The following is a 14,593-nucleotide window of genomic DNA, read 5'->3' on the forward strand; positions in this document are numbered from 1 at the left end:
TATAGACAGATATGTAGACTGAGATAATAACTGCTTCTCACAATCTGAAACTATAATCCTGAAATTAAAAGAACTTGCCTCAAAACAGTAGCCATACCAATTAACTACCAAATCAGTTTATAGAGCTAAAAAAATTAGTAACACAATTCATCTAGAAGAACAAAGTTCAAGAACATCAAGGGAATCAATGAAAAAAATATGAAGTTGGCCTGGCAGTATTAGATTTAAAACTATACTACAAAATGGTAATCATGAAATGAAGTGGTAGATCCATGGAGTAGATTAGGTACATAATACAAAATAATAAATTTTCATAGACTTTAGGGTTAAGAATTCACTATTTGACAAAAATTAGTGGGATGACTGGAAAGAAGTTTGACAGAAAGTAGTCAGAGACCAGCATTTCATTCTCTAAACTAAGGTAAGGTCAAAATAGATAAATGATTAAGAAATAAAGGGTGATGTCATAAGTAAATTAGAAGAACACAGAAAATGATGCATGGATCTAAGGATAGGGAAGAGATGAACAAGAGAGGAGCATTGGAAGTAAAACAGATATTTTGGATTACAAGAAATTTAAGTACACAAATAAAGTAGTCAAAATTAGAAGGAAACTTGAAGGGGGCATATTTCAATGATAAAATGTCTAATTTCTAAAATATTTAGGGAACTGAGCAAAATTTATAAAAATAAGAGCCATTCCCCAATTGACAAATTTTCAAAGGTTATGTATGAATGATTTTCAGAAGAAGAAATAAAAGTCATTAATAATAACATGAAAAAAGTACTCTAAATCACTGATTGGAGAAATGTAAATTAAAACTCACACTTATCAAATTAACTGACATAACAGAAAAGGAAAATGACAAATATTGGAGGGGATCTGGGAAAATAGGGATACTAATGCACTATTAGCTTTGAATTAGTCCAAAGCTGCTAGAGAACAATTGGGAAATATTTCCAAAGACCTATAAAACTGTGTATACATTTTGGGCTAGCAATACCATGACTATATCTGTATCCCAGAGGTCAGAGAAAAGTAAAAAGGACATGTTTGTATAAAAATAATTATAGTAGTTTTTTATGTGGTGGCAAAGAATAGGGGATGCCCCTCAATAGGGAACAAGTTATGGTATAAGATTGTAATGGAATACTATTGTGCTATAAGAAATGATTAACAGACTTCTGGCCAAGATGGCAGAGAGAAGACAGGCACAGTTAAACACCTGAATCTTCTTCTCATCAGATTTGGCTTAAAGTCAATTTACACACATACTCAGTTAACTTAAAAAACATCTAGCCTTTCAAGTATTAAAAGGGGAAAAGGGAAGGGGGATTGAGAAAGGGAGGGGGAGGGGAAAAGGGGAACTAACAAAAGGAAGGGAAAGGGAAAGGTGAAAGAAGGAGGAGGGGGTGGAGGCCAAACACACAGAAGGGGTGGTATTCAGAAACAAAATACTGAAGAATATGGATAAATGGAGAATAAGGGCGAAAATACAAACAGAGGGAAGACAGCAAGGAGGGCAATAAAGAATTAGTAATTATAACTCTGAATGGGAATGGGATGAACTCTCCCTTAAGACATACACAAATAGCAGAGTGGATTAAAAACCAGAATCCTACAATATGCTGCTTACAAGAAACTCATTTGAAGCAGAGAGATACATATAGAGCAAAGGTAAAAGGATGGAGCAAAATATATTTTGCTTCAGCTGAAGTGAAAAAAGCAGGGAGGTAGCAATCCTTATCTCAGACAAAGCAGCTGCAAAAACAGATAGTGTTAAAAGAGATAAGAAAGGAAACTATATTCTCCTAAAAGGTACCACAGACAATAAAGTTATTTCAATACTGAATATATATGCCCCCAATGGGATGTCATCAAAAATCTTAGAGGAGAAGCTGAAAGAACTACAGGAAGACATAGACAGCAAAACTCTACTAGTGGGAGACCTCAACCTACCACTCTCAGATCTAGATAAATCAAATCATAAAATAAACAAGAAAGAAGCTAAGGAGGCAAATAGATTGTTAGAAAAACTAGATATGGTGGACTTATGGAGGAAATTGAATGGGGATAGAAAGGAATATACCTTTTTCTCTTCAGTACATGGCACTTATATAAAAATTGACCATGTACAGGACATAAAAACCTAATGATCAACTGCAGAAAGGCAGAAATAGTGAATACGTCTTTCTCAGATCACAATGCAATAAAAATCATATGCAATATTGGACCACAGAAATGTAGACCCAGAAACTATTGGAAATTGAATAACCTCATTTTAAAGAATGAGTGGATCAAAAAACAAATTATAGAAAAAATTAATCATTTTATCCTAGATAATGACAATAATGAAACAACATACCAAACCTATGGGGTTCACTCAAAGCAGCTGCCAGGAGATTTATTATATTTTTATATGTTTACATGAATAAATTAGAGAAAGAGGAAACCAACGAACTAAATACACAACTACAAAATTTAGAGAAAGAGCACATTAAAAATCTCCAAATAGGGGCAGCTAGGTGGTGCACTGACCCTGGAGTCAAGAGTCCCTAAGTTCAAATCCGGCCTCAGACACTTAATAATTACCTAGCTTTGTGGCCTTGAGCAAGCCACTTAACCCCATTTACCATGCAAAAACCTAAAAAAATACCCAATTAAATACCAAATTAGAAATTCTAAAAATTAAAGGAGAAATTAATAAAAGCAAAAGCAAAAATACTATTGAATTAATAAATAAAACCAAGAGTTGGCTTTATGAAAAAAACAATAAAACTGATAGACCTCAGGTTAATTTGATTAAAAAAAAGAAGAAAACCAAATTGCTAGTACCATAAACAAAAAAGGTGAACTCACCACCAATGAGGAGGAAATTAAAGTTATAATTCAAAATTATTTTGTGAAACTCTATACCAATAAATTTGATAATCTAAGTGAAATGGATGAATATTTACAAAAACATAAGTTGCCCAGGTTAAATGAAGAGGAGATTAAATACCTAAACAACCCTATCTCAGAAACAGAAATTCAACAAGCCATCATCGAACTCCCTAAAAAAAAATCTCCAGGGCCTGATGGATTCACAAGTGAATTCTACCAAAGATTTAAGGAACAATTGGTTCCAATTCTATATAAAATCTTTGGAAAAATAGGGGATGATGGAACTCTGCCTAACTCTTTCTATGAAACCAATATGGTGCTGATACCTAAACCAAGAAGATTTAAAACAGAGAAAGAAAATTATAGACCTATCTCCCTGATGAATATAGATACAAAAATCTTAGAAAAATGATTATAACAAGTTATCACTGGGATAATACATTATGATCAAGTGGGATTTATCCCATTAATGCAGGGTTGGTTCAATATTAGGAAAACTGTTAGTGTAATCATTGATATCAACAACAAAACTATCAGAAATTATATGATCATATCAATAGATGCTGAAAAAGCTTTTGATAAAATACAGCACCCATTCCTACTAAAAACACTACAGAGTGTAGGAATAAATGGACTGTTCCTTAGATTAATTAGCAGTATCTATCTGAAACCATCAACAAGCATTATATTCAATGGGGAGAGGCTAGAGGCATTCCCAATAAGATCAGGGGTCAAACAAGGATACCTATTATCACCACTACTATTCAATATCATATTAGAAATGATATATTCAGCAATTAGAGAAGAAAAAAGGAATTAGAATTGGGAAGGAAGAGATAAAACTCTCCCTCTTTGCAGATGACATGATGGTATATCTAGAGAATCTCAAGAAATCATCAAAAAAACTACTGGAAACAATTAACAATTTTACCAAAGTTGCAGGATATAAAATAAACCCTCATAAATCCTCAATTTTTCTATATATGACTAGCAAGATACAGCAGGAAGAGCTAGAAAGAGAAATCCCATTCAAAGTAACCTCAGACAATATAAAATACCTGGGAGTCTATTTGCCAAGGCACACTCAGAAACTTTTTGAAAACAATTATAAAACACTTCTCACACAAATTAAATCAGATTTAAATACCTGGGGAAACATCAACTGCTCATATAGAGCTAATATATTAAAAATGACAATTCTACCAAAACTAAACTACCTGTTTAGTACCCTATCAATCAAAATTCCAAAAAATTACTTTAATGAGTTAGAAAAAGTTGTAAGTAAATTCATATGGAGAAATAAAAAGTCAAGAATTGCCAGGGATTTAATGGGGGGAAAAGTGCAAAAGAAGGGGGCTTAACCCTACCCTGTCTAAAATTATATTCTAAAGCATCAGTCATCAAAACTGTCTGGTATTGGCTAAGAAACAGAGTGGTGGACCAGTGGAGCAGAGTAGGTGCAATAGTGGAAAATAATTATAGTAATCTGCTGTTTGATAAACCCAAAGAGTCCATCTATTGGGATAAAAATTCTCTCTGATAAAAACTACTGGGAAAATTGGAAGTTAGAATGAAAGAAACTTAGATTAGACCAACACCTCACACCCTATTCCAAGATAAGATCCAAATGGATACAGGATTTAGATATAAAAAACAATACTATAAGCAAATTAGAAAATCAAGGATTAGTTTACCTGTCAGATCAATGGAAAGGGGAGCAGCTTATGACTAATGAAGAGATGGAGAACATCACTAAAAACAAACTAGATGATTTTGATTTACATTAAAAAGCTTTTGCAGGGCAGCTAGGTGGTGTAGTAGATAAAGCACTGGCCTTGGAGTCAGGAGTACCTGGGTTCAAATCCGGTCTCAGACACTTAATAATTACCTAGCTGTGTGGCCTTGGGCAAGCCACTTAACTCCATTTGCCTTGCAAAATCCTAAAAAAAAAAAAAAAAGCTTTTGCACAGATAAAACAACTGAAACCAAGATCAAAAGTAGTAAACTAGGAAACTATCTTTACAACTAATATTTCTGACAAAGGACTCATTTCTAAAATATACAGAGAACTGAGTCATATTTAAAAAAAAGCCATTGCCCAGTTGACAAATGGTCAAAGGATATGCAAAGGCAATTTACAGATGAGGAGATCAAAGCAATACATAGTCATATGAAAAATTGCTCTAAATCATTACTTATTAGAGAAATGCAAATTAAAGTTTCTGAAGTACTACCTCACACCTCTCAGACTGGCCAATATGACTAGAAAGGATAACAATCATTGTTGGAAGGGTTGTGAGAAATCTGGGACACTATTAGTTTGTTGGTGGAGCTGTGAACTCATCCAACCTTTCTGGAGAGAAATATGGAACTACGCCCAAAAGGCAACAAAAATGTGCATACCCTTTGATCCAGCAATACCACTACAGGGTCTACACCCTGAAAAGATGATGAAAAAGGGTAAAAACATTACTTGTACAAAAATATTCATAGCAGCCCTTTTTGTGGTGGCAAAGAACTGGAAATCAAGTAAATGTCCTTCAATTGGGGAATGGCTTAGCAAACTGTGGTATATGTATGTCATGGAACACTATTGTTCTATTAGAAACCAGGATGGGTGGGAATTCAGGGAAGTCTGGAGGGATTTGCATGAACTGATGCTGAGCGAGATGAGCAGAACCAGAAAAACACTGTACACCCTAACAGCAACATGGGGGTGATGATTAACTTTGATGGACTCACTCATTCCATCAGTGCAACAATCGGGGACAATTAGGAGCTGACTGCAATGGAGAATACCATCTGTATCCAGAGAAAGAATCATGGAGTTTGAGCAAAGTTCAAGGACTATTCCCTCAGAATAAAAAAAAAAAAACCCTGCTATCTTATTGTCTGATCTTGTTATCTCTTATACTTTATGTTTCTTCTTTAAGAATATGATTTCTCTCTCATCACACTCAATTTGGATCAATGTAAAACATGGAAACAATGTAAAGACTGACAAATTTGCTTTTTTGTGGGGGTGGGGGAGGGAAGCAAGATTGGGGGAAAAATTATAAAACTCAAAATAAATAAAATCTTTAATTAAAAAAAAAAAGAAAACTCATACCAGCAAAGTTCTTGGCACTATCATATGGTTTTAAGAAATTGGTTATGATTTTTTTCAGCAGCAATGATATGAAAGATAATTAATTTCCATTGGCTTTGTCACTGTCCTGTAAGATTTTTTTTCCATTTTATATTTACTTATTTTTCTTTTTTTGTACAAATGATTTTTATACATTACTAAAATATTCTTGTTTAAGAGTAAAATTCTTAATTAATTAAAATTGTATAACAAAATAAATAAAATACTTAATAAAAAAATACATCCTTAAAAAAAGAAATGGTAAACAGAATGGTTTTAGAGGAAGTTTGAAAAAATACTTGTAAACTCATGCAAAATAAAATGAGCATGACCAGGAGAACATTGTACAGAATAATAGAAATGTTAGAATGAAGATAACTGTAAAAGATTTAGCTACTCTGATCAAGACAATGATCTAAAAGCACTTTATAAAACTTAAAGTAGTAAACAAACACTACCTATTATTATGTTAGAATTTCACACTTATAAAATGCACAAAGTAGAGAATGAATTAGTCTATATAACCTGAACCACAAATTTAAGGAATTTTTATTCCAGAACTTGCCTTGTATTTTAAAAATTATATCTAATATGGAAATGTACAGGCTATCTTGACTTGAATGCTGTAATATCCAGATGAAGGGGGGGGGGGGATGGGACCAAATTCTTTGGAAAAGGGATTAGAAAGACAAGATCTAGAGTCAGGATGCTAAACTGCTTGGTGAGACTACAATTTGTTTCACATAATAGGCTGCTGGCCTATCTAGCATATGATAGGGTTATATATAATATCAATCCTTAATCCCTTAATCACTGAGTTTACCGCTTAGTAAATTGGGGAAGATTATACTTGAGGTACTTGGAGAGTGTGGGGCAAGGGAACTCATCTCCAGTTTCACAATAGAAATTAATAGAGCACTCTAGGATTGTCTTCATTATAAATTTGTTTTTTCATTGAAATAAGGTATAACAAGTATTTTAGTTACTTTGGAGTCAAGTCTTTGAGTATATCCAAGCTAAAATCCAAGCAGTCTTATTGATGTGACTTATGTAGCACCTTCCTGCTGTCAAGAATCTTACTTTAGAATCTTACTTAAAGATTGTGACAATCTATGATTTAAGGCTAGGGATACATGTACCTGGGATATAATACTGCTGTTATTTCAAGTAGAATTAATCCATTATCTTCCCCCAAAATAATACATGAGTTCAGCACTTTTTATTGAATGTATTATTAAACTATCTCCAATACTAAAAAGTAAATTCCATTTTGCTCTTTTTTAACGAGGAGGGGAGGAAATGTCATATTTGAAACTTTATTTTTTAAGAATGAAGGTAAACATGCTATTTGAAAAGATATGGATTTTAGATCAAGTTTATGTTTGCTTTTTTGCAGCAGCAAAAGAAGCCCACAATTGATTTGTCTACATTATTGCAGTTACTCTTACCACTTACCTTAGTATCTTTTTTAAATTAAATTTTATTTCATCAATGAATAAAACTGGATTCTCTCCCTCATAACACCCACCACCATTGGTAAAAGAATAAAAAAAAAACTCTTGTTACAAATATGTATAGTCAAACAAAACAAATTTCAATCTTGATCAAGTTCAAAATATCTAGATCTAATTTTGAGCCCATCACTCTCTATCAGAATGTATTCTTACCTTAGTAGCTAAAGAGTGAGCTGCTCCTGCTTCCAGAAGTACTGATGCCACATCTACCTGGCCTTCCCGAGCTGAGATGTGCAGGGGTGTATATCCATTTTTAGTGGCTGCATCTGGGTGAGCCATATGTTGTAGAAGCAGCTGGACTATTTCTGTCTTACCCAGGCGAGAAGCAATGTGCAAGGGAGTCTGTTCCTCCTACAACTCAAGTCAAGCAAAAAGTTAGAGCCAGAAGGACTCCCTAATGACATACTCACCCTTGGAGCAATGTCGCTACAATTAATACTATCTTTATTATTTATTTATTTATATAGTATTTTAAGGGTTTTTTTTTTTATTTTTCAAGGCAATGGGGTTAAGTAACTTACTCAAGGCCACACAGCTAGGTAATTATTAAGTGTCTGAGACCGGATTTGAACCCAGGTACTCCTGACTGCAAGGCCGGTGCTCTATTCACTGCGCCACCTAGCCGCCCCTAGTATTTTAAGTTTCACAAAACACTTGATATGCATTATCTCATTCAATCTTTAGAAGAACCTTTGAGATAGGTGCAAATATTACCTCCATTTTACTTATAGAGTCATATATCTACTAAGTAGCTAAGACAGGACTTAAATTCAGGTTTTCCCAATTGCAAATCCCACACTCTTTCCACTTAAGCTACTTATTAATTTTAAAATACTGAGTTGATGCACTGTGAACAGGTATTGTGGACAAGTATATATATCCGTGAATTTGATCAGCATTTCTTTTCACTCCTACATACTTCTGAAAATCAACACAGCTTCCTTTTCAACCAGCTTCCTTTTCAACCTTGCTGAGAAGCTTCAGTATTCACTTTATTTAAATATAAATCAACTTTAAAAATTCATTTTTTAAATTTGTTTTGATTACAGAAGAGTACAGGACCTAAGAAAATTTTTTAAAAAGAAAAATCATATTTCACGACATATGCAGTATAATCTGCTTGTCAAAAGTCAGAAATGATCTTGGTCTTGAATTGGAATCCTATTATTCCTGATGACTGAAAATTTTGAAGACAGTCAAAAATTATGGAGAAAGACTGGAAAGTTATTCACTAAGAAAATTTAGGGAGTAGGAAAAAAGTAGGAAAAAAGACAAAAAATATGACTTTGGAAATACTGCAAGGGCAATACTGATGTGGACCTGAGAATTCAATGATATAGAGAACTCCTAGTGACAAAATCCTATCCATATAGATCTGAAACCATTTTGCCATTTGTAGTCTTAAAGAGTCATCTGGGGGAACTGAGTAATTCAAAGATATACCCATCCCACAGACCATAAGTACTGTCAGAAGTAAGGTTTGAGTCAAAGGTTTCTTGACCTAGAGATTAGATCTCTATGCATTTATATTGTGCATATATTCATATATATTACATAACTTACATGTGTAATAGCTATGACAAATATACAGATTATAAATATAACATGAACAGTTAATATATTTTAGTGGAGGTACAATATAGATCCCATTTCAGAATCAAAATAAAAGATAAAGTTCAGATCCTAATTTGCAAGCATTTCCTTCACAATACCCTTTGAGATAGGTAATAGATCTGCATTTAAAAAGAAATTGAAGATAAGCTGTGACTTGGAACAATTAAGTGGTAACTGGTATAACTGATCCTAGACACAAATCGAAAGTGTTATAGATTTGATTGCTTTCTATATACATTCTCAAAAATGAGGAAGCCTAACTGTGTAAAACCATGAATGGGCAGAAGGATAAAATACATCCTTTAAAATAGGAGATGATGTAGGTGAATGGGGGGAAATGGAAAATGAAGAACTTGTGATTTTATAAGAAACTGATTGGCAAAGTTATAGATACGTGTTTGGCTTTGTTTGATACTGGGAGAAGCAGAGATAGATAAATATAATTCAATAGTTTTGAATATATGTATATGTGGATGAGGAAAAAATACAGTTTTGGGCGGCTAGGTGGCACAGCGGATAAAGCACCGGCCCTGGAGTCAGGAGTACCTGGGTTCAAATCCGGTCTCAGACACTTAATAATTACCTAGCTGTGGGGCCTTGGGCAAGCCACTTAACCCCATTTGCCTTGCAAAAAAAACCTAAAAAAAAAGAAAGGAAAAAGTACAATTTTTAGTAAAAAAAATCAATGATAAGTGAGATAATAGATGCACAGAAGCTTTGAAAAATGAAATCTTACAGTCTTATTTCTGCTCCTCATGATGCTCCATTTCACAACTTTGGAATCTGCAATCGGTCACCCTGGTCCAGAATACCCTACCTCTTTACTTATGCAGGATAGTCCATCTTCTTCCTTGTATGAAACCATTCTTAAACCCCACTATTGTTATTACCTCCTCTTCCAAGCTACCCTGTATTTAACTACTTTGTGTATGAGGGTTTGAATAGTGGGAGGATATATACATATATATATATATATATATTATTTATTTACTTCATATCCATATGTTTTATATAGTCTTGACTCCCTTAGTAGAATATAAGCTCTTTGAGAGTTGGGCTTGCTTTCTTTCATACCAATTGAATCCCAGCAACAAGTATAGTGAATGGCATACATTGCCTAATCTATACTTATTGATGATTGACTGGCATAAAGGATATTAAATCATGAAACTACTGTACTTTTCTTATTGTCAGGGTATCTCACCCTTCCTTAAATAGAGAAAACGCTATATAATGGTTGAACATACAGCCTAGATACCTACCCTGGCTCTGGCATCCACAAGAGCACCATTTCTTAGAAGGCAACGGACTACTTCCACCTGCCCAGCCCGGGCTGCCATATGTAGTGCAGTCTCTCCACGCTGCCAGGAAACAAAGAGTCTTGAATCACAAATAAACCTACTCCTCCTGGATGGTTATAAATAAATTTGTCCATGATACTGCAATACAGGAACAAGTCAATGGACTGGAGAAGATCTAGTTGGAAAGACTAAAGGAATTGGGATTACTTTGGAGAAGAGAAAGGTTTGGGGTCAATTAAAAGGAATTTGCAAATTTATCAAATGTATTATATTATCCTTTATCTTCTCTATGGATTGCACAATGAAAAGTATCTGAAGCCAGTGTTTCTCAACATGGTTTTAATGTGTAACATATTTATGAACTCACCTGATTATTCAGGGTCCAGGATACACTGGGCAAGGGTGATGAGGTAGTGGAATGGTTTTGCCAGGAAGGCAAGGAAGGAGGATAGTTAACTTCAAAACAACATGAACATATTATATAGTAAGATTACCTTTGACATTGCACCACAAAGCAGTTTCTTAATCTGGAAGCCCATAAACTTGTATGTGAATTTAATTTTTTGGTAACAATATTTCAGTTGAATTCCTCTATAATTCTATTTTGTTTTGTGTAATTTAATTCATATTTTCTTTATGTAGCTTCTCATTTGGTATTTTTGAATATTTTTAAATTTGGGAGAATTTATGTTAGAATGTACAGTGGCTTGGATAATCTTAGATAGTTACCCTGATATTAATGGCTATGTTTACTCAAATATGGTTCTTTGAAAAGATTTCCTAGCTTTTGGCTTCAGGTCAGAGTCTGAGAGATTAAACATGGATTATTAGAAGATTCATTATATCAAGGAGACAACCATCAGAGATTAGTCAGACCAGGTCATCAAAACAGGCCTACATCATTTTTGTGATGCAGTGAGGTGTTATTTTTGGCACACTGACTCAAACTGGAGCTTGAGGAACAGCCATCAGACCTAAAGGAGATGACAGTGAAGTTTGGAGTGTTCTTTGTAATGGATTAATTAAAATATTTGACCCATTTTCTAAAATACGAAAACTATATAGTCCTGAATGAAGGCAGGAGGATGAAGATGGCCTAGATGGCCTAGAACATTTTATTTCTTCTTCTGATAGAATCTTCCGATTTCTTTAATTATTTAGGAAAAGAAAAGAAGAGATAACATACCATAACAGATATACAGGCTGAAGTTTTTTAAGAAATAATTCTGGTTTATCCTAAGTAGAACTAAGAACTTATCTTCAACATTCCAAATGAGATAATCTATCTCAAATGGTTGTAAAATATTTTATGCTAAAAGTATTTCTTGAATTCCACACTATTTAAGAAGAATCCTCTAAGCTGTGGAATTTGAACAAAGTGCAAGGACTATTCCCTTTAATTTAGGAATAAAACAGATATCTTATTGTCTGATCTTGTTACCTCTTAGACTTCTCTTAAGGATATGATTTCTTTCTCATCACACCCAATTTGGATCAAGGTACAATATGAAAACAAAGTAAAGACTGACAGAGTGCTTTCCGTGGGGGGGGGGGGGGGGGGAGCAAGATTGGGGGGAAAATTGTAAAACTCAAATAATATTTTTAATAAAAATAAATTTAAAAAAAAGAAGAATCCTCTAAAAGAGAACAGGAATCTGAAGTGCTGTCTGGAAACTGACATGGATACAAAAGTCATTTTCAACTCGAGCATTTTATAATTATTAAATATTTCAAGATTTTTTCTCCTTGATAAGACAAGATTTCTTAGTGCTTCAGTGTTACTGATCATAGGTCTCACTAGAAGAAGGTCAATTCTGTAATAGCAGTAACTGTTAGGAACTTAAAAACTCAGCTATTTTTATCACATCTCTTTGTTAAATAGAATTATGGTAATTGTGTCTTACAAAATTTCCTGGTGAAAATAAAAGAATATGATTAGACTCAAGAAAGGCCCAGTTTTCTTTTAATAGAATGAATCCAAAGTGTGCTTGACCTTCACTGAATTTCAAAGAATATGTTTTCTCTCAATGTTTTATTTGAGAAAGCTGAATTATGCATATACATACACACACACACACACACACACATATATATATATATGTATATAGATAATACAGTTCAGGTTTATTCTGTTTTGAGAGTTTAATTTTAAGTTTGTTTAGGTTAAATTTTAGTTTAATTAAACCAAGTTTAATTTCTTTCTTGGTAAATCTTCCATGATATCTAATCATATTTTTCTTAATTTCATTCAATTAATTTTGGATGAAAATATGAACTATATTTACAGGAAAAATTAACTTCTCTATTTTCCACTTTTGCCATTAAATGCTTGCTTTATTGCAAAAAGTAGAAAAGAAAAATTTACCATGGTCTACTACAGAAAGTCTTAGAGATTATTTGTTATTCTTGTATTGTATTTAACAGATAGCTATTCATTGTTGCTGAAATATTGTTATTGCTAGATGTAGTTTTAACTTTCAAAATGTATGGCTCAATAAAAGAAAATATTATCCAGCTAAGAATAGAACTGCCCAGGTAAATATCATCTTGGATTTAAAAGCTCTGAGAAATTATGTCTATTATACCTCCCACTTCAGTTAACTTTCCCTCAAAAAATGATTGGTGAGAAAATGAATGTGCTCATGTGTTAAGCAAGTTCCAAATCTACTACCACCCCCCCGTTCCCATCAGTCAGATGGTGAAGCTGACCCCACTGACAGCGATGTCCAGTTACAGTATTGCCGCATCAAGTCATAAGCTGTCAAGCACAACAGACCACATCGCATTCATGTAAGGCAACAGGATTTCAGGCGACAGACGAATGATCTGGGGGTGGGGGTGTTTGGGGGCAGGGAACCGACTGACTTGGAAACAGCAAAGCAGGCAGGAAGGATCCACACAGTTTCTGAATCAATGTCAAAGGAGTTTTGGCAGCTGTTTTGGTTTTTTTTTTTCAGAACAGTTCATAAATGCTCCATTCTTTGATTTCCAGTTAAGTTCCACCCTAAAGTTCCCAACTCCTCCTAATGATAGCCAGCATTTTTATCATGCTTTACAATGTGAAATCACTTCACAGATGTTATTTCACAAGTCCCTCATGACAATTCTGTGAGATGGTAATACATGTGTTACACCTATTTTTCAGATGAAGAAACTTGAGAAGAGAGTAGTTGAACTTACAGAACTTGCCAAGGGCGACAGATTCAAGATTTGAACCTAGGTCTTTGACCCCAGGGCTTTTCCTATTGTATCACAACTGCCTTATAATTGAAGGAAAAGGGGAAAAAATATGTTTGGGACAGGTTACATTGTTAGATATCTAAAATATGGAGGGTATGTGTATTCATGTCTGTGTGTGTGTGTGTGTGTGTGTGTGAGAGAGAGAGAGAGAGAGAGAGAGAGAGAGAGAGAACAAACCTATATGTAGCTGTAGATCTAAGACAGGGAAAAGAGGAGAATAAAGGGCAAAGGATGAATACTAAAATAATAGATTCACTGAAATAGACGATTCTGGTCTTATGATACACTAGAGTATCGTTAAGTATTTTAAGGCATTATCACAAAATTTCCCCAATAAATTTGTTAGTTTAATATGAAAAAATAAATTATATACCATATAGCATTTTTAGTTGGAGAAAGTTGAAATCAACCAAATAACAGTACAGTCCTATGATTTCTAAATGGTTGGAAATTAATCAAGAGGAAAATCAGGGATAGAATCTCATTTATGATGCTGATCTTAACAAGACTCCCAAAATAATGTTTTGATAGATTTCATGTAAAATCTCTATTCAAATCAAAGCACATCATTTTGTATCATGTTTGCAATTCATATGAAAGTTTTCACAGCACAAATGATCTAGAATTTTGCAGGTTATAATTTCAGTGAAATTTGTTGCATTCAAGTTTTTGGATTCCATTCAAAAATGGAATTTGCAAATCCTGGCATGAATAAAAAGGGTTTCATGATTCTAAATTTCTGTTATATTTTGTTTCTTCAAGTACATAAAATAACTTCCACTCATATTAGAAATTTAAGCACAGAAACAGTGTGCAACTACAGAAATAATAATGTGCAAAAAGCTACAACATGAAAAGTGAAACTGGCCATTCTAATTCACAACCCAAATGGCATGAGACACCAAAATATAAA

General features: G+C 33.7%; 1 protein-coding gene across 45 annotated transcripts in view; it reads right to left on the reverse strand.

The window, feature by feature from the left end:
* ANK2 (ankyrin 2) overlaps positions 1-14,593 on the reverse strand; it is a 752,311-nt gene that overhangs the window by 118,907 nt on the left and 618,811 nt on the right. For all 45 annotated transcript variants that reach the window (XM_074228643.1, XM_074228650.1, XM_074228654.1 and 42 more), the window contains 2 exons: positions 10,402-10,500; positions 7,679-7,876 (listed from right to left, as the gene is read on the reverse strand). In XM_074228643.1, the coding sequence (XP_074084744.1) occupies positions 7,679-7,876; positions 10,402-10,500 (297 nt within the window). The remainder of the gene's footprint in view (positions 1-7,678; positions 7,877-10,401; positions 10,501-14,593) is intronic.

This window comes from Macrotis lagotis, chromosome 3 (assembly GCF_037893015.1).
Source record: "Macrotis lagotis isolate mMagLag1 chromosome 3, bilby.v1.9.chrom.fasta, whole genome shotgun sequence".
Taxonomy (NCBI): Eukaryota; Metazoa; Chordata; class Mammalia; order Peramelemorphia; family Peramelidae; genus Macrotis; species Macrotis lagotis.